The sequence below is a fragment of the Ips typographus genome, linkage group LG2 (genome assembly GCF_016097725.1).
Source record: "Ips typographus isolate SLU linkage group LG2, UJ_Ityp_2.0, whole genome shotgun sequence".
NCBI classification, from domain to species: domain Eukaryota; kingdom Metazoa; phylum Arthropoda; class Insecta; order Coleoptera; family Curculionidae; genus Ips; species Ips typographus.
This window is the reverse complement of record NC_138423.1, coordinates 4,549,080-4,574,763: the sequence shown is the minus strand read 5'-3', so window position 1 is coordinate 4,574,763 and position 25,684 is coordinate 4,549,080. Positions and strand designations below refer to the sequence as shown.

The window sequence follows — 25,684 nt, the reverse complement described above, 5'->3', positions numbered from 1 at the left end:
TTTCAATAAACTTAGTAATGTATATTAACTACAAAGTACATTCAGGAAATTTAACTATTATAATCAGGAAAATTAACGCACCTTTTCTAATGTACAAAATATTGAACATTCATCGTACTCACTATATTAATTTAGTACATCACGGCTAATACACATTTTTAAGGTGGATTTAATAGAAAATAAAAATTAGACTGTGATTTTCATCTCTATTGTCACAGTCAGATTTAACAATTTTTGTTTGACAGACATGCGAATTTATGTTTTTTTTTAATAAGATAAGATGTTTGATAAACTTTGTATTTCTTAATTTTTCTTATTCTTTATATATATAGTTATACAGGGTGAGCCAAATTGATGATCATACACGGATTACAAATTGGATTATTTTTTGTTGTTTTTAATGAAATTTATGTAGAACATTCAGTTTTTAAATTTTAAAAAAATGCTCAGGCTAGATACAGTTTTGCAATGATTTTTTTGAAACTTTATTATTCTTAGAAAAGTTAGAACGTTTATGACATAGGTTCACAAGAATCATTTCCATAAATAGTAGCATGACATTATTGAACATCCTGTACAGGTATGGAAATATCAAAATTATACTCAGGAATCCAGTGGTAAAAGCAGAAAATCATTAATTAATAGGCTAGAAGTAATTCAACTACTTCGTTTCAATTGAAAGGAAATATGCTTATTAATTTGTTTTGAATAGATATAATAATAACACTCATTACCTACTCGTGAGTAATGAGTCATTACTCCACCAATATACGAGTATAGCAACAAAGTAAAATGGAGTGACAAAACCGTTAATAAAAATATAAATTTTTGAATATAACGTTTTTGAAGGTTTACTTCTTCATTTGTCAAATATTTTGACAGATGACATCTGGCAGCTCTGTCTTTTGTTCTGTTTTAAACCTCGAAACTGTCAAATACGGTCCCATAAAGGTACAAAACCACAAAACATGAAAAGTAACCAAATCAGGGTGACTTTGATTGAATGGAATTTAATTTATACCTTCATCAGTGCATTTTTGACATTTATAACATTTGGTCGTGTGTTTTTGACTTAATTTTAGTCTAATTTTAAAATATGACAACCGTCAAAATCCGGTCCATAAAGCTGTAAAACCATAAAACCCTTTTAAAATCTAGAAAAATCAGTATAAGCAAAACCAAACTTATTTTATAGCTTTATGAGTGGAATTTTGACAGTTATGACATCTGGCCGTTAGTTACAGGTTACAGTTCTGTCTTTTGTTCTGTTTTAAACCTGGAAACTGTCAAATACGATCCCATGAAGGTACAAAACAACAAAAATACTTGAAAAGTAACCAAATCAGTGTGACTTTGGTTGAATGCAGTTTATACTTTCATCAATGCATTTTTGACATTTTATTGTCTGTTTCTGACTTAATTTTAGTCTAATTTTAAATATGACAACCATCAAAATCCTGCCCATAAAGCTGTAAAACCATAAAACACTTTTAAAATATAGAAAAATCAGCATAAGCAGAACCAAACTTATTTTATAGCTTTATGAGTGGAATTTTGATAGTTATGACATCTGGCCCGTCAGTTACAGGTTACAGTTCTGTCTTTTGTTCTGTTTTAAACCGCAAAACTGTCAAATACGGTCCCATAAAGGTACAAAACAACAAAACATGAAAAGTAACCAAATCAGGGTGACTTTGTTTGAATGCTATTTTTATACCTTCATAAGTGCATTTTTGGCATTTGTAACATTTGGTTGTATGTTTCTGACTTCGTGTCTATATTTGAATATGACAACCGTCGAAATCTTCTCCATAAAGCTGTAAAACGACAAAACACTTTTAAAATCTAGAAAAATCAGTATAATTAAGCAAAACCAAACTTATTTTATAGCTTTATGAGTGGAATTTTGACAGTTATGACATCTGACTGTCAGTTACAGGTTACAGTTCTGTCTTTTGTTTTATTTTAAACCGCGAAACTGTCAAATACGGTCCCATAAAGGTACAAAACAACAAAACATGAAAAGTAACCAAATCAGGGTGACTTTGTTTGAATGCTATTTATACTTTCATCAGTGCATTTTTGGCATTTGTAACATTTGGTTGTATGTTTCTGACTTCTTGTCTATATTTGAATATGACAACCGTCAAAATCATTTCCATAAAGCTGTAAAACCATAAAACACTTTTAAAATCTAGAAAAATCAGTATAAGCAAAACCAAACTTATTATATAGCTTTATGAGTGGAATTTTCACAGTTATGACATCTGACTGTCAGTTACAGGTTACAGTTCTGTTTTTTGTTCTATTTTAAACCTTGAAACTGTCAAATACAACCAACAAAAATTACAAAACAACAAAAATACTTGAAAAGTAACCAAATCAGTGTGACGTCAAATACGATCCCATGAAGGTACAAAACAACAAAAATACTTGAAAAGTAACCAAATCGGTGAGACTTTGGTTGAATGCAGTTTATACTTTCATCAGTGCATTTTTGACATTTGGTTGTCGGTTTCTGACTTAATTTTTGTCTAATTTTAAATATGACAACCGTCAAAATCTTTTCCATAAAAATGTTAAACCAGAAAACTTTTAAAATCCAGAAAATATTGTATAAGCAGTAGAAATATACGTATTTTATAGCTTTATGGGTGGAATTTTGACAGTTATGACATTTGGCCGCCTGTACACTGTCAAATTTGGACCCATGGAGGTACAAAACAACGAAATATACTTGGAAAGTAACAAAAGGTGTGTTATTTTTTTTGTGAATACCTTCCACAATCGTGGCAAAAGTACAGTATTCTACTAGGATGTAATAATTATTACTCACTTGATGATTTAAGAAAAACATGAACAACTTTCGCAACCGTCATCTTCGTGAGTAATAGCTATCATTACAGGTTCGTTGAATAATATACTATTATTATATTTGGAAAAAGTATCAATTATAGGGGACGAAACCTGTGAGTCCCTGAAAAACAATTTCAATCTACTGTATTTTTTTCCAATGGCAGAATTTTTAATTAATTCTCTAGCAAAACTTCAGATAGACATTTTGTTTTGAAAGGTCGCATATGCTTAGGAATGTTTAGTGAGAAAAGTGTCTGAGTGTCTATTTGCGGAACTTTAATCCTTCGTAACTCGGTCACATGACAAAAATCAGGAAAATGTTAGGGAACAAAAATTGTAGGGAATTTAATTATCTACGAAAACCAAAGAGGGACATTTTGTCCTCAAGGGCGTTAGAAAGGAGCTATTTTCCGAAGACTAAGACAAGATCAGCAACACTCGCCTGTGAAGTGTCAGTCTGCCAAAACAAGTGTTACGTCATTTGACAGTTGTTCGTATGACAACTTCATAGGACTGAAAAAATGAGACAAACTGGTCAATCACGTCACATTTGCTCAACTTTATCTAGCCCATTGATTCGAATGGTTTTTCTCTTTTTATTACTGGTTTTCTGTGCAAAATTTTAAAATTTCCATCCCTGTATAATATTTTTTTATTTAAATACAAAAAACAGAAAACATCAAACTTGAAATTTTGAAACAAGTGGTCATACACAATCCCTAAAATATTTGCTATTTAATCTGTATTTTAGTAACCATACATCAACAACCATTCGGCTCACTCTGTATTATACACTTGTTAAAAAAATGTAGACAGTTGTAATATAATTAAGTACAAGGGAAATACACAAATTATAGGAAAATTCAGGCATTCATTAGATTATTGACTTAAACACTTAATTTGTCAAATGAGTTTGTGCCATCCATTCACTTCTAGGTGTACCAGGACTTCCACCATCATCCTGTGCAGATCTACCTGAACATTCCGACTTAATATTATTATATTCACTAGAACCATTATTTAAACCATGCATATGATCCGCCTTATAAATCACCGAGCTACTTCTATCACCACCCAGTTGAGTATAAGTTACTTCTTGATTCACCACGGGATTTACCAGGTATTCCGGATTTTGGTAGGTGGGTATGTCTTGAGGATAGTAACTGGGGTAAGACAAGCTGGTAATGCTTGCTACTGATGGTGGGGAATGTTGAGTGTACATTTGATGGGTGGGTGATTGATTTGGTGTGCCTTGAGTAGAAATTTGGTGGGACGGTGGTGGACTTGATGTTGCCGACCAACAATTTATGGGTGAAATTATGGTGGTTGGTGTGGGAGCTTGCATGGTTGGCATCGACGACCAACTGGAGTAGGTGGTACTGGGTGAACTGTAGATTTGCTGTTGTTGGATGTGTTCTGGGGGATTGTATACTGTAAATAAAAGTTCCTTAGCTTGTTCACTGTGATTTACTCAATATCTTACCATTTGGTGGAGGTGAAGAAGGTGACACCGATTTTTGCCTGTTTAACAAATAAGGAGCTGAATTTTGCCTAATTAGTTTTGAACTAGCTCGGTTACATGGAGACATTTGTCCAGGGGAAGGATAAATTGATTGGTGAGGTATAAACCAGGAACCATCTGCAATTAATATAACTTCTTTAGTAAAAAAATTGTTCTAATTACTGTAGCACATACACTGATAATGGTTCTGTTGCTGACCATAAGTTGGTGAGTAGTCTCCTCTCTGATATCCGTCCGATCGTTCTTTCGTATCCAAAAATGCTTTGGCAAATGGGTTATACTTAATTTTCAAAGAAGTCACTTCTTCATTCTGGTAAGCGGTGACGGCAATGAATTGCGTTTCTGGGAATGGAAATGTCATCACTCTTCTGGATTCCGTTCCAACTTTGACTAGATGTACGCGTGGTTCGTATTTGTGAAGGGAGTTTAGCATTATTTGACCATTACCTAAATATGAGATGGCAAAAATGTATAATTCTTACAGTTAGTTCAACTTAATAGTAATAGAAAGTGTAATAACCCATAGAAATTATGGTAAAAGTTCACATGTTGGATAAGATATAGTGCTTGCAAAATACTGTTCTTTTTGATTCAAGTTGTGTAAGAGAGCCGTATTGATTTGCTTTTTAAAACGAGATCGTCTTGAACTGCTCTTTTAAGTGGTGTAGAGCAAAAAATGTTATCTAAAAAAATTGTGTACAGGGGGACCAAATATAGTGGTCCATTGGGAACAGTTTTGAATTCTTGTAGTTTTTATGTAAATCTAACCGTTTTCGATATATTTTCCAAAAACTACTTCAATGCACTTTTTACCAAAAATTAGTTCAAAACTTGAACACCCCGTATCTCGGTTATTTTTGGGAATTCAGGGTGGCTCAACCACTCAAAAGAATCATCTTGAACTGCTCTTTTCAGTGGTGTAGAGCAAAAAATTGTACCTAAAAAAATTATGTACTGGGTGAGCAATAATAATGACCCACTAACAATTTCGTGCACACCCTGTATACAGGCACCCGTATTAAAGTTTAAACGTTACGTAGTTTGGTTTAGTGGTCCATTAAGAACAATTTTGAATTCTTGTAGTTTTTATGTAAATCTAACCGTTTTCGATATATTTTCCAAAAACTACTTCAATGCACTTTTTACCAAAAATTAGTTCAAAACTTGAACACCCTGTATCTTGGTTATTTTTGGGAGTTCAGGGTGGTTCAACCACTCAAAAGAATCATCTTAAACTGCTCTTTTCAGTAGTGTAGAGCAAAAAATTGTGTACAGGGTGAGAATTCAATTAAATTCAATTACATTGACTATACATAAAATTGTACAGGGTGTCTTAAATTCGACGGTTTTACGGGGTATCTCCAAAACTAGCAAAAGTAAAACGGTTTTCGGGCTGCATTCGTTTTTAAGTTTGTTTTTTTTAGTTCAGAAACTCTAAAATGTTAGTAATGGCTCCAAAACTGTCTTCTGATCCTTAAAAAGAGTCACTAGAAGCTTTCAAACAGTTTTTTGCAGCTCAGAAACACCAAAATGTCACTGTCTTCTGAGTTTTAAAAGTATTTATATATTTATTAGTGGATTCTGATCTTTTGCAATATCACTACAAGTTTGAAAACTGTTTTTAATTGATTGATTAAGAAAATTGGTTAAGATTGACGCCATCTAGCGGCCAAACAGTTTAACCTACCAACATTGTTGTCATATTTTTAGAAACCCCATTTCAATGGCTATCTATTCATGTACAAAAGTTTATATAGTGTGGACTAAATAAGCGAGTTATTTAGGATTGAATGAAAAACTACACAAAAAAGTGGAACAAACGTCACGTCAAACGTCAACTTTGACGCCTTCTAGCGGCCAAGCCGTTAAACCAATTAACCAAAGTTACCAAATTTTTAAAAAGCCCATTTTATTGACTATTCATCGACATATTAAAGTCCTTACCATATCAGACAAGTAAGAAAGTTATTAAGGTTCAAACAAAACAGAGCATAAAAATTGAACAGAAAACACTGGACAACTTTGAAGCCTTTTAGCGGCAAAACGGACCAACCGATCAAGCAAAGGTCTTATATCATTGGAAAGCCCATTTCATTGGCTTTCCATCGACATATAAAAATCAATACATTATGTGTCAAATAAGACAGTTATTCACGATTGTATGAAAGAGAGCATGAAAAGTTTAAAAAAAACGTAAATTGGGCTAAACGTGTCACGTATGTAATCTAGAAAACAGTTGGAGAATTTTTTTCATTTTAAATGAAAAAAAGTCTAAACAGCCGCCAATCATCACGTGACACTTTACTAAAAAACGATCAAAATGGGGAAATTGTGTGGGCGTGTGTCACGTGACTTTGACAGGACAGAAAAGTAAGAAAAATTTTAGATAAAGGCAAATCAAAATGGCCGGAAAAAAATCACGTGACCTTGGAAAAACTGGTTGCAATGTAACAATTAAAACATGTCAAAATGGAGGAAATGTTACATAACCTAAAAAAAACTGGTTAAAAAGTCATAACCATTGTCAAAACCGTAAAATCTCATTTTTTTGGCAATTCTTCTAATATATTCTATTCTAATATCAAAAAAGTGTTTGAAGGAAAAATTTTGCATTAGGGAACTTTTGCCTTAAAGGGCCTCTTTGGGAAGATACTTCCTAAAAACTCTGTCAAAACACAAAAAAGTGCTGTAAAAGACCCTAAACAAGTTCAATCAAACGTAACACAGTTATTTAAAAAAATATCAAAAAAGTGTAAAAGGGAATAGTTCTAGGAAATTTTACTGTCTGCAAGATTGCATTAGGGTACTTTTGCCTTAAAGGGTCTCTTTGGGAAGATACTCCCTAAAAACAGTGTCAAAACACAAAAAAGTGCTGTAAAAGACCCTAAACAAGTTCAATCAAACGTAACACAGTTATTTAAAAAAATAGCAAAAAAGTGTAAAAGGGAAAAGTTCTAGGAAATTTTACTGTCTGCAAGATTGCATTAGGGTACTTTTGCCTTAAAGGGTCTTTTTTTGAAGATACTCCCTAAAAACAGTGTCAAAACACAAAAAAGTGCTGTAAAAGACCCTAAACAAGTTCAATCAAACGTAACACAGTTATTTAAAAAAAAAATCAAAAAAGTGTAAAAGGGAAAAGTTCTAGGAAATTTTACTGTCTGCAAGATTGCATTAGGGTACTTTTGCCTTAAAGGGTCTCTTTGGGAAGATACTCCCTAAAAACAGTGTCAAAACACAAAAAAGTGCTGTAAAAGACCCTAAACAAGTTCAATCAAACGTAACACAGTTATTTAAAAAAATAGCAAAAAAGTGTAAAAGGGAAAAGTTCTAGGAAATTTTACTGTCTGCAAGATTGCATTAGGGTACTTTTGCCTTAAAGGGTCTTTTTTTGAAGATACTCCCTAAAAACAGTGTCAAAACACAAAAAAGTGCTGTAAAAGACCCTAAACAAGTTCAATCAAACGTAACACAGTTATTTAAAAAAAAAATCAAAAAAGTGTAAAAGGGAAAAGTTCTAGGAAATTTTACTGTCTGCAAGATTGCATTAGGGTACTTTTGCCTTAAAGGGTCTCTTTGGGAAGATACTCCCTAAAAACAGTGTCAAAACACAAAAAAGTGCTGTAAAAGACCCTAAACAAGTTCAATCAAACGTAACACAGTTATTTAAAAAAATATCAAAAAAAGTGTAAAAGGGAAAAGTTCTAGGAAATTTTACTGTCTGCAAGATTGCATTAGGGTACTTTTGCCTTAAAGGGTCTCTTTGGGAAGATACTCCCTAAAAACAGTGTCAAAACACAAAAAAGTGCTGTAAAAGACCCTAAACAAGTCCAATCAAACGTAACACAGTTATTTAAAAAAAATATCAAAAAAGTGTAAAAGGGAAAAGTTCTAGGAAATTTTACTGTCTGCAAGATTGCATTAGGGTACTTTTGCCTTAAAGGGTCTCTTTGGGAAGATACTCCCTAAAAACAGTGTCAAAACACAAAAAAGTGCTGTAAAAGACCCTAAACAAGTTCAATCAAACGTAACACAGTTATTTAAAAAAAATATCAAAAAAGTGTAAAAGGGAAAAGTTCTAGGAAATTTTACTGTCTGCAAGATTGCATTAGGGTACTTTTGCCTTAAAGGGTCTCTTTGGGAAGATACTCCCTAAAAACAGTGTCAAAACACAAAAACGTGCTGTAAAAGACCCAAACAAGTTCAATCAAACGTAACACAGTTATTTAAAAAAATATCAAAAAAGTGAAAAAGGGAAATGATCTAGGAAATTTTACTGTCTGCAAGATTGCATTAGGGTACTTTTGCCTTAAAAGAGTCTCTTTGGGAAGATACTCCCTAAAAACAGTGTCAAAACACAAAAAAGTGCTGTAAAAGATCCTAAACAAGTTCAATCAAACGTAACACAGTTATTTAAAAAAATATCAAAAAAGTGTAAAAGGGAAAAGTTCTAGGAAATTTTACTGTCTGCAAGATTGCATTAGGGTACTTTTGCCTTAAAGGGTCTCTTTGGGAAGATACTCCCTAAAAACAGTGTCAAAACACAAAAAAGTGCTGTAAAAGACCCTAAACAAGTTCAATCAAACGTAACACAGTTATTTAAAAAAAATATCAAAAAAGTGTAAAAGGGAAAAGATCTAAGAAATTTTAGTGTCTGCAAGATTGCATTAGGGTACTTTTGCCTTAAAGGGTCTTTTTGGGAAGATACTCCCTAAAAACAGTGTCAAACGTAACACAGTTATTTAAAAAAAATATCAAAAAAAGTGTAAAAGGGAAAAATTCTAGGAAATTTTACTGTCTGCAAGATTGCATTAGGGTACTTTTGCCTTAAAGGGTCTCTTTGGGAAGATACACCCTAAAAACAGTGTCAAAACACAAAAAAGTGCTGTAAAAGACCCTAAACAAGTTCAATCAAACGTAACACAGTTATTTAAAAAAATATCAAAAAAGTGTACAAGGGAAAAGTTCTACGAAATTTTACTGTCTGCAAGATTGCATTAGGGTACTTTTGCCTTAAAGGGTCTCTTTGGGAAGATACTCCCTAAAAACAGTGTCAAAACACAAAAACGTGCTGTAAAAGACCCAAACAAGTTCAATCAAACGTAACACAGTTATTTAAAAAAATATCAAAAAAGTGAAAAAGGGAAATGATCTAGGAAATTTTACTGTCTGCAAGATTGCATTAGGGTACTTTTGCCTTAAAAGAGTCTCTTTGGGAAGATACTCCCTAAAAACAGTGTCAAAACACAAAAAAGTGCTGTAAAAGATCCTAAACAAGTTCAATCAAACGTAACACAGTTATTTAAAAAAATATCAAAAAAGTGTAAAAGGGAAAAGTTCTAGGAAATTTTACTGTCTGCAAGATTGCATTAGGGTACTTTTGCCTTAAAGGGTCTCTTTGGGAAGATACTCCCTAAAAACAGTGTCAAAACACAAAAAAGTGCTGTAAAAGACCCTAAACAAGTTCAATCAAACGTAACACAGTTATTTAAAAAAAATATCAAAAAAGTGTAAAAGGGAAAAGATCTAAGAAATTTTAGTGTCTGCAAGATTGCATTAGGGTACTTTTGCCTTAAAGGGTCTTTTTGGGAAGATACTCCCTAAAAACAGTGTCAAACGTAACACAGTTATTTAAAAAAAATATCAAAAAAAGTGTAAAAGGGAAAAATTCTAGGAAATTTTACTGTCTGCAAGATTGCATTAGGGTACTTTTGCCTTAAAGGGTCTCTTTGGGAAGATACACCCTAAAAACAGTGTCAAAACACAAAAAAGTGCTGTAAAAGACCCTAAACAAGTTCAATCAAACGTAACACAGTTATTTAAAAAAATATCAAAAAAGTGTACAAGGGAAAAGTTCTACGAAATTTTACTGTCTGCAAGATTGCATTAGGGTACTTTTGCCTTAAAGGGTCTCTTTGGGAAGATACTCCCTAAAAACAGTGTCAAAACACAAAAACGTGCTGTAAAAGACCCTAAACAAGTTCAATCAAACGTAACACAGTTATTTAAAAAAAATATCAAAAAAGTGTAAAAGGGAAAAGATCTAAGAAATTTTAGTGTCTGCAAGATTGCATTAGGGTACTTTTGCCTTAAAGGGTCTTTTTGGGAAGATACTCCCTAAAAACAGTGTCAAACGTAACACAGTTATTTAAAAAAAACATCAAAAAAAGTGTAAAAGGGAAAAATTCTAGGAAATTTTACTGTCTGCAAGATTGCATTAGGGTACTTTTGCCTTAAAGGGTCTCTTTGGGAAGATACTCCCTAAAAACAGTGTCAAAACACAAAAAAGTGCTGTAAAAGACCCTAAACAAGTTCAATCAAACGTAACACAGTTATTTAAAAAAATATCAAAAAAGTGTAAAAGGGAAAAGTTCTAGGAAATTTTAGTGTCTGCAAGATTGCATTAGGGCACTTTTGCCCTAAAAAGTCTCCTTTAGGGCTTCGTTTCATAAAAATTGTGAAAACCGCATCGCTCTATCTTTGCTAGTTTTGGAGACACTCCGTAAAACTGTCATAGTTTGACAGTGAATTAAAGAATCACCCTGTAATCTGTTTAATAACACATACAACAAACAAGAAAAACAAAACTAAAATCAAATATTTGCAATTTTAATTAACATGCATCCCAGCACATTATATCATATCTATTAATATTAAACCTTTTGAAACCTGAATGTCCGCCAACTGAAATTGGTATTAACTTTTAAAGGTTTCACGCTTTTTGGGCTATCAAACAGACGTTATTACAAAATATTACCTTGCACTATTCAATATTATTCATCAAGTGATTTAAACGAATATTCTGCTAATTTAAAGTACCATGACACTTACCATTTGTTTTATTCGTTAGCTTGACTTTCGCAAACGAAATCGACTCTTTCATCCAATGGGCGCCAAAGTTTGGACTTTCTGGGTGCATGTAAACTGGATTGGATGGTGGAACCTCGGCTTTACCACCAGGAACCCATTCACCATTGACGTATTTCCATCGATGAGGGTCGATTTGTACGAATTCTAAAAGTACTGTGTACATGGCTTTAGGGTCTAATCCGCTTGCGGTTACTTTTACCACAGGAAACATTCTCCTGTTAAAATATTTATTAAATTAATCCAGATAACTGATGATTAACGTTATTATTTATTTAATAAAACGATCTTGGCGCGGTTACTTTTACTTTTATAGTGGATGCCACGAATTAACACCAAAATTAACACATAGTTACTACGTTTGTCGTTAGTTACTCGCTAATAAAGCTATAATGTTGAGGATTATTTTAACATTATCAATTTACAATAGAAATTATTGGTTATAATTGATCAGCAGTTTTTTATTTAATCAAATCTATGACGCTGAAAAGTCATTACAAAGCATGGTTGTGCAAAATGGTGACCGACTACGCGTTCAATCATCAATAGCGTCTATTGTTTCCCCGAAGAATGAAAAATACTTTTTAAGTCTCAGTCGAGCAAATATTGGTAGAGGATCGTCAGGTCAATGAAAAAGGCTTTCAACCCAAACTCAATTTGGGTACCCGAGCCGCATAAAACCCATTTTATTATTTGGACAAACAATAATAAAAAGCTATTTTGTCATGGGTCACTTACAAAAATTTCCATAAAATTTGTTTGGGTCGCTGTATTGGATTTTATTAACTAACAACGTCAACAGATTTTATTGGAAATTTTTATGTTTGCTTGATCGGGTCTACGACGACATCTTCATAAGTCGTGGACATAATGAAGAAGCTTTGACTTATACGAAGCGCAATGGAAGATATGAGGAATGTCGAAAAGAAGGTCAAATTGATGAGTTCCACTGGAAAGCTTATTTTGAACTACTGTCCCCAAATGTATCCGAAGATAAACGCGAAAAAGACAATGAAGAAGGAAGTGAAGAATGTCCTATATTACCCGAAGGAATAACTGACAAAAATAATAAAGAACAGGAAGTCGCCTGTGCTTGATAATATATCAAATGAGCTATTCAAATACGGAGATCACAAATTGATGGTCGAACTTTAACAAACTAATAACATTCAAAAAAGCCCCTAATTATTGGAAAAAGACTATAACCATATTCAAGAAAGGAGACAAGAAATCTCCAGAAAACTATAGAGGCATAACCCTGCTCAGTCATGGACCACAAAGATCATAGAAGCAATAATTCTTCTTCTTCGCTTTCCTTCCTTTTCCTCTTGACAGAAGACTTCGGTTTTCTTCGTTGCTCGCTCTGCAATTTCTCGCCACCTTCTTGGCTTGCTGAGTGTTGGTTGACTGTTAAGTCAGTGGATGCCCTTATTTGATCAGTCCAGCATGTAGGAGACCTACCTCTGGGTCTAATACCTTCTACCCCACCCTAAAGTCGCTCGAAGTTGTCCTCGTCTCTTCTCTGAATGTGCCCGAAGTATCTAAGGATTCGAGCTTGCACTATTTTAGATAAGCTTTGGGGTTCGTTTACTTCTTGGATGATGGGCGCATTGTTTCTTCTTGCTGTCCAGGAAACTCTTAGGATTCTTCTCCAGCACCATAGTTCAAACGCGTCGATCTTCCTTCTTTTTCTTCATCGACCGACATGTTTCTGTGGAAGCTTTTAAACTATTCTAGAAGCATACAGAAGCTTATAAACTGTTTTTAAATCTTTTGAAAGTTTCTAGACTAATTGAAGAGAATTTAGAAGCTGTTAGGCTGTTCCAAAGGCTTTTGGAAGCTTCTATGCAACTTCAGGAGCATTTGAAATGGTTTTGGACAGTTTAAAGAGCATATTTAAGGTTCTGGACTGCTTTAGAGACATTTGGGAACTATTAGAACGCTCTAGAAATTTTTGAAAGCTTTTAAACTATTCTAGAAGCATACGGAAGCTTATAAACTGTTTTTAAATCCTTTAAAAGTTTCTAGACTAGTTGAACAGCATTTGGAGGCTGTTCCAAAGGCTTTTGGAAGCTTTTATGCAACTTCAGCAGCAATTGGAAGCTTCTAGACACTGTTTTGAAAGCTTTTAGAGCTGCTGTAAGCTTTTGAAATTTCTTTAATCGAGTTCAGGAGAACTTGGAAGGGTTTTGGACAGTTTAAAGAGCATATTTAAGGGTCTGGATTGCTTTAGAGACAATTGGGAACTCTTACAATGCTCTAGACATTTTTGGAAGCTTTTAAACTTTTCTAGAAGCATACAGAAGCTTATAAACTGTTTTTAAATATTTTTAAAGTTTCTAGACTAGTTGAAGAGCATTTGGAAGCTGTTAGGCTGTTCCAAGGGCTTTTGGAAGCTTTTATGCGGCTTCAAAAGCATTTGGAAGCTTCTAGACACTGTTTTAAAAGCTTTTAGAGCTTCTGTAAGGTTTTGAAAGCTTTTGAAATCTCTTTAATCGAGTTCAGGAGTATTTGGAATGGTTTTGGACAGTTTAAAGAGCATATTTAATTATCTGGACTGCTTTAGAGAAATTTGGAAACTCTTGCAACGCTCTAGAAATTCTTGGAAGCTTTTATACTATTCTAGAAGCATACAGAAGCTTATAAACTGTTTTTAAATCTTTTGAAAGTTTCTAGACTAATTGAAGAGAATTTAAAAGCTATTAGGCTGTTCCAAAGGCTTTTGGAAGCTTCTATGCAACTTCAGGAGCATTTGGAATGGTTTTGGACAGTTTAAAGAGCATATTTAAGGTTCTGGACTGCTTTAGAGACATTTGGGAACTATTAGAACGCTCTAGAAATTTTTGAAAGCTTTTAAACTATTCTAGAAGCATACGGAAGCTTATAAACTGTTTTTAAATCCTTTAAAAGTTTCTAGACTAGTTGAAGAGCATTTGGAGGCTGTTTCAAAGGCTTTTGGAAGCTTCTATGCAACTTCAGGAGCAATTGGAAGCTTCTAGACACTGTTTTGAAAGCTTTTAGAGCTTCTGTAAGATTTTGAAAACTTTTGAAATTTCTTTAATCGAGTTCAGGAGAACTTGGAAGGGTTTTGGACAGTTTAAAAAACATATTGAAGGTTCTGGACTGCATTAGAAACATTTAGGAACTCTTAAAACACTCTAAAAATTTTTGGAAGCTTTTAAACTATTCTAGAAGCATACGGAAAATTATAAACTGTTTTTAAATCTTTTAAAAGTTTCTAGACTAGTTGAAGAGCATTTGGAAGCTGTTAGGCTGTTCCAAAAGCTAGTGAAAGCTTCCATGCAACTTCAAGAGCATTTGGAAGCTTCTAGACACTGATTTGAAAGCTTTTAGAGCTGCTGTAAGGTTTTGAAAGCTTTTGAAATTTCTTTAATCGAGTTCAGGAGCATTTGGAAGGGTTTTGGACAGTTTAAAGAGCATATTTAATGTTCTGGACTGCTTTAGAGACAATTGGGGACTTTTAGAACACTCTAGAAATGTTTGGAAGCTTTGAAACTATTCTAGAAGCATACGGCAGCTTATAAACTGTTTTTAAACAATTTGAAAGTTCCTAAACTAGTTGAAGAGCATTTGGAAGCTGTTAGGCTGTTGCAAAGTCTTTTGGAAGCTTCTATGCAACTTCAGGAGCATTTGGAAGCTTCTAGACACTGTTTTGAAAGCTTTTAGAGCTTCTGTAAGATTTTGAAAGCTTTTGAAATTTCTTTAATCGAGTTCAGGAGCATTTGGAAGAGTTTTGGACAGTTTGAAAAACATATTGAAGGTTCTGGACTGCTTCAGAGACATTTAGGAACTCTTAAAACACTCTAGAAATTTTTGAAAGCTATTCAAACTATTCTAGAAGCATACCGAAGCTTATAAACTGCTTTTAAAAGTTTCTAGACTAGTTGAAGAGCATTTGGAAGCTGTTAGGCTGTTCCAAAGGCTAATGAAAGCTTCCATGCAACTTCAAGAGCATTTGGAAGCTTCTAGACACTGTTTTCAAAGCTTTTGGAGTTTCTGTAATGTTTGGAAGCTTTTGAAATCTCATATGAAAAGTGCCGGGAATATCAATGTTTTAATAATATAGTTTTTTTTTTGTATTTAATGTGATAGCACTATCTTTTTATCTTTTTTGGCGGCTTCTCTCTGTCCGTCTAGCAATTTCGCATCTACGAATGATTTCTTGAGAACAGCCACCTTGTTGATGTCTGGCATATTATTCTGCGCCCTGTCGATGATCATAACTTTGGTCTTTGAGTAGTTGATGGCCTAGCCAAGGTTATTACTTTCCATTTTCAGTTTATGCAGGATTTGCAGAATTTCCTCTTGGGTATTTGCTAGTAGGACGGTATCGTCCGCATAACGAAGATTAGATATTTTTATTCCACCAACTGTAAATCCGCCGTTCCATCCGTTGGTCATAATATATTCTCTATGTTAAATAGAAGAGTCCTTGACCTCCATTTTCTATTTTACAGAGACTGGATAGTTGATTGTCAACTCTTGCGACTGGTTATGTATAAATAGGCAATAATTAGCGGTCGGTCTACCATAGATGCTATTTTCATAGTCAACTAGTGGAAAAAGCATAGAATACAGAAAACCTGCATATATGAGCTTTATAGACGAGGGGCTCTTCTCGGCGCTCTTCTTGTCCTCCATTTCTTCTTTCTTCGTCAACTCGTCCACCTCTGGTGGTCGTGGCAAACTATAGGATGTCCAAACAGCCGGCTTTCGTCCGTCTGTTTTTACATCCTAAAGTCTTTGGGGAGTTAGGGTCTGGTGAGTGGGGGATGATTTTCCTCCTTTTGCGTAGGGAAAGCGGGGGAAGTGCTAGGAGTGCTGTCAGAGCCCAGTTAGCACCGGGATAACTGCGGAAAGGTTCGAGTAAAATTCTCGCCACCTGGAGGGGAGGTCTGGGGGGAATTGTTGTCCTCTTCTTTATCTGTTTCGCCAATGACACCCTAATTATAGCAGAGAACGAAGAAGACTTGCAACGGTACTTATACGCATTCTATGAAAAAGCTAAATCATTCAACATGTAAGTATCCATAACAAAAACCAGAACCCTCGTCGTTTCCAAAGAATCAGTCAGATGTAAACGTTCTCTGGAAAACGTGGATAGAATGGCTCGTAAAAATGGCTAGAGATGGTATACCACAAACACAACTTCTCTTAGGAAGACCTTCAAAGAGATGGATAGAATCGTGGTCTTCAACAATTCAAGGGAACTCAAAGTTGGAAAATACAGGCCTAAGGCTTACAATATGTGGAAGAAGAAGAGTGTCACTATTATTTACATGGAAATTGTATGACAATAATTAAAAATTAAATAAAACTTTTTTCGCATTTCACCTGGTTTGAATCAACTAAGCTACCAATGCAAACTGATTTCCTTTTACTTGATTAATTTACGAACTAAAATTTTTATTTTTTACCTTCCACTCTTGGTAACAATCATCTCATTGGTAAAACACTGGAATCGGACCCATAACTCCCGGTCATCCAAGGACACGGATATGTCCCGTTCTTGGGGATCCGCCTTGTCTTTGATGGAGTTGATGTCTGTTTCTACTGCAGACAGAATGTGCTGGGCCATTTGATATTCCTAAAACTGATTAAACCTCTTTTAGACAAATTTATATCATCTCTTCATCAGGGCTCTGTTATTAAACAAAATATGCTTGATTTTCCTTTTTAAACTGAAGAAAGCAAAATGCGTGGCCATTTTTTGTGTACACTTTTACTACAGATTTTTGAATTTAATCAGTCCACTGGCCGTACGTACTGTACCGTACTTGATAAAGTTATAACAACCAAAACGTAGGCAGATTAAGAACTGAACTCGACTAAATAATTCTTTGGAAAAAATCCTTCGACCTGCGGTCTCAGGATTTTATCGTTTTAGTCTCAATCATTTTCCAAGCAAAATTTTGCAAAAAATCACCTATGCACAGTTTACCCGCTAAAACTTGAACGTCTCGGGATATAACCTATGACAAATTTGCTAGTTTTCTGCCTTATACTTACTGATTATTAGAAAAGATGTATGAGGAAAATCAAACAAAATGTAGGATGACGTAACGATGTAATAGACAGGTAAATATTTTGAATGTGACGTTTGCTTGTTTATTTATCAGATTTATCATTTGCATGGTTGGCTCTCATCTTATGCAGTATAGCTCCACGTTTGATAACAATCAAGTCCACTTTAACTTTATGGAAGCTGTTACTGGTGTACTAAAAAACAGTGTAATTTGAGAATTCAGATGAATCTCATCCATATACCCTGTTGCGCCCAAAAACTTTGAGTTAGGATTTTAAACCATTTTATAGAAAACAAGAAGTCGAACAATTAAATATACATAGTGGTCCAGTTTTAAATGTCAATAATTCACCAATCCATAGCGAATTAAAAAATAAGTTGACATTCATTATGTCATTTTCCTGAAAAGTGCTTCCTAGAGAAAATACAGTCCTTCAAATTTCTGTTTAAAAAATCGTTTTTTTTTGTCATAACTGTCAGACTGTTGGAGCAATATTGATCAAATTTGGAACAAGCACTTTATTACACGTTATTACGGTCAAAGACCCAAAACTAACCCAACCCAATTTAAAAATTGTCTTGGAAACGGAAAATTCACTTAAGAAGTTTAAAAAATATTATTGTAGCCAGTTTTCATAGTTTCCAGACAAACTGAAAGACTTTAGTTTTGAAAATTGACTTAGAAAAGATAAAAATTTCAGAAGCTAAAAAATTGTGTTTGTAACCAGTTTTCATGCAAATCGAGAGACTTTAATACTGAAAATTGACTTGTAGACATAAAAAATACTTTTTCAAGAATTTGTTAAAAATTGACTTGAGCCCCAAAATGTGACTGAACTAATGAAAAGTAACATCAGGAGCTCAAAATTTGCATTTGAAGTAAGTTTTCATAATTTTAAGACAAATTTCAATATTTTAGTCTTGAAAATAGTCTTAGATGCAGGACATTGACATTAGATTCATGAAAATTGTCTTGAAAACGAACTTTTCGTGCTTTTTACTTTGCTTTTCATTTTCTTCGAATTCTGGACTATTTTTAGTGCTTCAAAACTGCTTTCAGCTTGGAAAATCGAGTTTCAAGACTATCTTCACCAAGTTATTGACATAGCAAACTTAAAAAACAATTTTTACATTCTTCATAGACTTAAAATAGCATTCCAAGCTTTGTCACTATTAAATCGACTTCTAGACACCTCAGTGCTAAAAACTCGGGTATTTCTTAATAAACTAGACTGTTTTTAGTGTTTTAAGGCTGTTTTCAGTGCCTCAAATCGAGTTTCAAGACTATCTTTAGAAAGTTTTTGACTTATCAGGCCTAAAAGCCAGTGTGTCCACTGACCATAGTCTTGAAAATGTTATTTCAAGCTTCTTCACTATTAAATTGACTTCTACACTCACAGGTGCAATAAATTGTAGCACCTCTAAGAAATTCAGACTGTTTTTAATGCTTTTTAAGACTGAAAAATTGAGTTTAAGACTATTTCCAAAAGTCAAGTTTCTTCAGTAAAAAAAGTAAAACATTTTGGTACCAATTGCTACAATAATAGTCTTGCGAACTAATTTTTAGAAATAAAATAGCCCGAAAATTTAATTTACTTCTAGACTTGTTGTCCAGTCCAGAAAATTCAGTTGTACACCAATTGAAGTCTTGAAAATATACTTTTGGATTCTCTTTAGTCCTAATAAGGTCCGTTCTAGCATTAAAAGTCAACTTTTATACTATTTTTAGTAGTAAAAACTGAGTTTCACGCACAATACAATCTTTGTCTTGATTTCCGGACTTTTTTTAGTTCTTGAATGCCAGTTTCAGACACTCAACCAGGATGGCAGTCTGAGAAAGCGAATCATAAGACCATTCCTAGTAGTAAAAAAGTTTTTAGACTATTCAGTACAAATTTGGACTTTCACAAGTCTTGGATGTTCAGTTAAAAACGATTTGTTAAATTGAAATTTGGAGAAACGTTTTTCAGAAAAATCACGTTAATATAAGCTATTCCAACAAGATAAAACTTCACCCCAACAAAATATATAAATCATCTATGCTTTGGCCAGCATACATAACGACTAATGAGGTTTCTTGTTTAACATGAAATTTTGAATGCACTAATGTTTTGGTCTATTAAATTTACCTATATTAGTTGGGTATCACAAGAATTTACAATCTATTTGTGCGTCAGGTATTCTTCTTGTTTTTCCTAACATTAGAAAAAAAATTACGTTATAAACCACTTGTAGACTGGATAAATTTGTTTTCATCTTGTAGCACAAAGCAGTAAAAATACCTACAATAATGTGTTTGGCCAAGTAAAATTACATAACAAATATTTTGCGTAAATGCATTGTCGAGGATGGTTCTTTTTAAAATAGTCGCTAAATAAGCTACTTTTAAGTGCTATCCCCAATGTCAAATCAATAATAGCATATCAGTTTAAAAATCGATTCAAGGATAATAGGAAGTATAAACACACATCCAGTTTTATGTTTAAGAAAATATGATCAACATACTGCTAAGTATGGATTTTTGATGGTTTTGGGACGTTTTTGTACCCTAAACAATACCGGATAACCACTTTTTGTTGAGATCGAGTGGTAATTATGGTACCAGGTACGAATTCGCCTATTCTAATTGAGCAGAGCTAATTACTACGGTGATTCATCTGAAAAGTTAAGATCAGTGATCACCTATTCCGCACTACGTCACAATAGTCACTAATTATCGCCTCGAGTTGATATTGTGACGAAACGAATCAAAACATATTTTTCTCAACCGCATTACCGAGTCTAAACTGTTAGGTAAACAGAATTAAGAGACTTTTAATGAGATTTTCAATTATTGGTATAAAAACGGTTTTTTCTCATGGCTCTAAACGATAGTGTAAAGATGAAACGTCACATCACAAACACTGTAGGAAAATATCGCGATGGCACGTACGGATCTAATTCGTAACACATTGAATAATCATCGCCATCTTCAACAGGATATGGCTACTTTGTATCAATCATAATGGAAGAACAACAGGGATTCAGGAAAAACAGGTCTACCACACTACAATACATTTACTTACTAATTTTACTTAAGGTAAAGTAAACTTGGAAAAGAAAAATTCAGTGTGACGGAAAAATTTACCAATTTTACCAGTAAATTCCTATTTGACTGACACATCAAATTCATGGGTCTAACTTTCGGTCAATATTGTCAAAATAAAATCCTGAGAAAATAAAGACTGAATAAAAGGCTGTTTTGGTTTTTTAGATAAAATAAACAATTTGTAATTTGCTAGTAATTTACTGACAAATGTCAAAATATCTGTCATAAAACTCACTGGAGTGTAGTTACATTTTACTTGACTTTATAAAAGTAACTCTTAAAATTTTCTTGTCTTGGCAATGTGCCTTACTTTTGTTTCTATAATATTAGTGATGGTCGTAAATTCACCGCAATCCTTAAGGTAAAGTAAAACTGGAAAAGTAAAATTTAGTGTGAGAGGAAAGTTTACGAATTTTACTAGTAAATTCAAATTTGACCAGTAAATTTATGGGTCTGAGACAACTGTGTTAAACTGTAATTCTTGCAAATTCTAAGCAAATTTTGACAGTTTTGACATTAGGCACAGATATCATGTGTTTTTTGGATCATAAATTAGCAAGGCAGATGTCAAAATAACTGTCATAAATCTCAGAAACACGTTTTGTATCGAATACTGCAAGAAGGCTTTTCTAAACCCTGATTTTTGCACACAGTTTGACAAAAGAACAAAATTACTTGTAGAATCCACTTGGAGTGAGAAAATGACAGATTTAACCACATTTTTGGAATCCTCATTAAATTTCCTATGCAATAACGTGAAAAAACACTAGACAATTTGGTACAGTCAGGAAGAAAAGCGGTGTCAAAATTTGAACTGCCAGAAATACAGTTTGAAAGGATAGTCAGGGGCAAAATGGCCTGTAAAACTCACTTGGAGTGAAAAAATGACTGTTTTAAGCACATTTTTGGATTCCTCATTAAATTTCCTACCCAGTAACTTGAAAAACACTACAAAATTTGGTACAGTCAGGGAAAAAAGTGATGTTAAAGTTTGAACTGCCAGAAACACAGTTTGAAAGGACGGTCAAGGACTGAATTTTTTTCAAATTCTAGGCAATGTTTGACAATTTTGACATTAGTCACAGATATCACGTGGTTTTTGGAGGATAATTTAGCTAGGCAATCACGTGACCACTGTCAAAATAACTGTCATAAATCTCAAAAACATGTGCAAAAAATCATTTTTCTAAATCCTGATTTTTGCAAACTTTTGAGCACAGTTTGACCGTTTGACAGTCAGAAACCAAATCGCCTCTAAAATTCACTTAGAGTGAGAAAATGACTATTTTAAGCACATTTTTGGAATCCTTATTAAATTTCCCATCCAATAACCTTAAAAACACCACAAAATTTGGTACAGTCAGGGAGAAAAGTGGTGTCAAAGTTTGAACTGCCAGAAACACAGCTTGAAAGATCAGTCCAAGAAAAAATGGCCTAGAAAACCCACTTGGAGTAAGAAAATGACTGCTTTAAGCACATTTTTGAATTCCTCATTAAATTTTCTATGCAGTAACGTGAAAAGCAGTACAAAATTTAGTACAGTCAGGGAGAAAAACGATGCCAAAGTTTGAACCTCCAGAAACATAGTTTGATTTCCTGGAACAAAATCGCCTGTATAACCCACTTGGAGAAAGAAAATGACTGTTTTAAGCACATTTTGGGAATCGTTATTAAATTTCCGAACTAAGAGCGTGATAAAACCCTACAAAATATGTTACAGTCAGGGAAAAAAGCGGTGTCAAAATTTGAACTGCCAGTAACACATTTTGAAAGAACAGTCAGGAAATCGACTGTAAATCCCACTGGGAGTGGAAAAATGACAGTTTTAAGTACATTTTTGGAATCCTCATTAAATTTTCTATCCAATAATTTTTAAAAAAAGTATAAAACTTGGTACAATCAGCGTGAAAAGCGGTATCAAAATTTGAACTGCCAGTAACACATTTTGAAAGAACAGTCAGGGACAAAATCGCCTGTAAAACCCACTTGTAGTGGAAAAATGACGATTTTAAGCACATTTTTGGAATCTTTATTAAATTTCCCATCCAATAACCTAAAAACCACTACAAAATTTGTTAGTCAGGTAGAAAAGTGGTGTCAAAGTTTGAACTGCCAGAAACACAGTTTGAAAGATCAGTCCGAGAAATAATGGCCTACAAAACCCACTTGGAGTAAGAAAATGACTGCTTTAAGCACATTTTTGGATCCCTCATTAAATTTCCTGTGTAGTAACGTAAAAAACACTACAAAATTTGGTACAGTCAGGGAGAAAAACGATGCGAAAATTTGAACCTCCAGAAACACAGTTTGAAACGACAGTCCTGGAACAAAATCGCCTGTATAACCCACTTGGAGAAAGAAAATTACTGTTTTAAGCGCATTTTTGGAATCTTTATTAAATTTTCTATCCAATAATTTTTAAAAAAAGTACAAAACTTGGTACAATCAGCGTGAAAAGCGGTGTCAAAATTTGAACTGCCAGTAACACATTTTGAAAGAACAGTCAGGGACAAAATCGCCTGTAAAACCCACTTGTAGTGGAAAAATTACGGTTTTAAGTACATTTTTGGAATCCTCATTAAATTTTGTATTCAATAATTTTAAAAAACCGTACAAAATTTGGTACAGTCAGCGTGAAAAGCGGTGTCAAAATTTGTACTGCTAGGAACACAGTTTGAGAGGACAGTCAGGGACAAAATCGCCTGTAAAATCCACTTGGAGTGGAAAAATGACGGTTTTAAGCACATTTTTGGAATCCTCAATAAGTTTTCTAGCCAATAGCGTAAAAAAGCAGTACAAAATTTGATAAAGTCAGGGAGAAAAGCGGTGTCAAAACTTTAACTGCCACAAACACAGTATTTGTAATTTACAGTTAATTTACCTATCAAATTTTCCAACCCTCATACAAATGAAAAATCAAAAAATCCCAGAAGATCAAAAAAGAAGAATAACGTCAGAAATGCTCAAATTGGGGGAGAAAAATCGTGGAACAAGCAATACGAGTTCTACTAATAAGGGTCTCGAAGAGGAAAATGTACCAGACGAATGGATCAACACCCACCTAGAAAATCAACAGCCTACTGTTGCAGATGGTAGAGAAGAATAATAACGAAACGTCTAACAAATTCGACTCTTGTCAACCAATACAAACTCTCTGATTATTAATTGGAAAAAGAACTGAAAACCACATTTTTCTACATTTACCATTTATAGATTTTTAAAAACCTTGATTCCATAGAAATACGTATTTTTAAAAACTATGGACCGGGCAAAAATAGATTCAAAACACACCAATATAATAATATTTATTATAATGCCACATTTCATGTTAAATTTGAGAAAAAACTATATTACGTTATGTTATGTTATGTAGTTTGTGTTATTTCGTTGAATTTTTTGAAAATTTAAAAATGTAATTTATTTATTTTTTTAAAAAAGAGTTAAATTTTTTTTTGTTAAAAAGATTCTTAATCCCCCCCCATTCTTATAATTTTTGTAAAAAATAAAAAATTTAAAGTGCTTTTTTGTGCTTATTTTACCTAATTTAAGGTTCTTCTTTCTCTTTCCTGTTCTTTGGAACCTTTTTGTGGTAAATTGAAAATTTTGACAAAAAAGCCATTTTTCCAGTTTTTATAAGTTTCAAATTGATTATTTCGCCTAATCTATGGTTTTGTAGTAAAAACATGCCCTTGGCTGTGCATTGGAACCTTTTTTGGAAAATTTGCCAAAATTGCACTTTTGACAAAAATTGCATATTTCTAATTCTTGAAATATCGTAGTTTGTTTATTTAAATTTCCAGGAACTTCGTTCTAGCGCCATACGAAAAAACATAAAAAATGGCATCATCATGTTATCAAGATACTAAGTTCTTTGTTTTTTGGTATAAATATGCATTTTGTTGATGATATTGATTGGCTTTCACAGGGCTTCAAACTTGACTAACGTCGAAAAATTAGCCATTTATATGGTATTCATAAAATCCTAAATAACTTTCTTATATGATAAATAAGATCATTTATTTTACAGCTATCAATAAATAATCAAAAATGCTATCCAACGGTATAATAATTTTGTTTTGTTGTCTTTTTATTTGAACTCTTATAGATTTCACTAAAACGCCATTACAAAAAGGATAAAAAATACTACAAAATGAGCAAAAACTGGACTGTCTAGCTCTTCATGCTACCGAGATATTGAATTTCAAAAAGTAGTAAAAGAACCCCCTCATTCTTTTAATGTTTTGCTGAAGTGCTTTTTTTGTACTTGTTTCACCTAATTTAAGGTCTTCTGGTATAAATATGCCCTTTGCTGTGCATTGGAACCCTAATGGAGTAAGTTTTTGCAAAAATTGCATTTTTGAAGGATTATGTAAAAAAAAAAGCTTCTAACATAAAAACCAAATTTGTGGTAAATTTTCAGTTTCAGTTCAAACTATAAACGTTGTTTTGGTTAAAGCTCTAGAACTTCCAAGATTAATGAGGGAGCTTTATGAAAATTTTACACACACTTGGCTATAGCATGTAAAAAGTTAAGCTGTAATGCAATTTTTGGGAATTATAAGAAAAACTAATAATACCTTATTACAAATTGAGATGTTGCACTTAAAAACAGTAAACCATCCATTAGTGTTTTATTACATTTTTATGTATACTCCTGCTCATTTAGTTTAGTGGTTGTAAAACTTCAAACTTTAATTGGTGTCAACTTTAATTGATGTCACTAATAAACTTGATACAAATATTTAAAGAAAATAACATCAAAATGTTGAGTGAGGGTCGTTAGTTAATTAAGTAAATACTTACTTCATGCAAATTTCCTAAATGACAAGTTCCACTTCACTTTAAAGACACAAAGGGACGTCACTTCACTGAAATAGTGTAATTATTACGTATAAAATGTTATTTTCTGTTTAAACAACAATATAATTTGAATCACTAGGGCACTACTATGTACCGACTTAATCGACACGCGGCGGTGTAAATTATCCACAATTAACCACCGTATTGTGTCTTATTTGTCAATTTTTCACACCGATCCGTTAAATGCTGCCAGCATTTCAAATATCTGATGCCATATTATCACAAATAAGTTATTTCCTTAACTCTTTAACAGTCGCTCCTCCCATTTTGGATCGTCTAACGCTACGATTGGACGCGTCAAACAGGTACCGTGGTACGCGTCTACAGACATCCATGGTACCTTCTGACCACATTATTGACCATTTTATGATGGAGGCAAACACGTTCTTTCGGAGACGTTATGGTCCTTTGTTTCGTAGAAAAGTGACGGGGTACGACTATACTACAA

General features: G+C 33.4%; 1 protein-coding gene across 1 annotated transcript; it reads right to left on the bottom strand.

Annotated features, from left to right (window-relative positions):
• Positions 1-25,468, bottom strand: byn (T-domain transcriptional activator brachyenteron). Its single transcript, XM_081974271.1, has 6 exons — positions 25,180-25,468; positions 16,681-16,856; positions 11,207-11,460; positions 4,553-4,825; positions 4,340-4,495; positions 1-4,287 (listed from the first exon to the last, which is right to left on the bottom strand). The coding sequence occupies exons 2-6, from the start codon at positions 16,839-16,841 to the stop codon at positions 3,752-3,754; spliced, it is 1,380 nt and encodes a 459-aa protein (XP_081830397.1). The 5' UTR covers positions 16,842-16,856; positions 25,180-25,468; the 3' UTR covers positions 1-3,751.
• Positions 25,469-25,684: the final 216 nt, after the last annotated feature.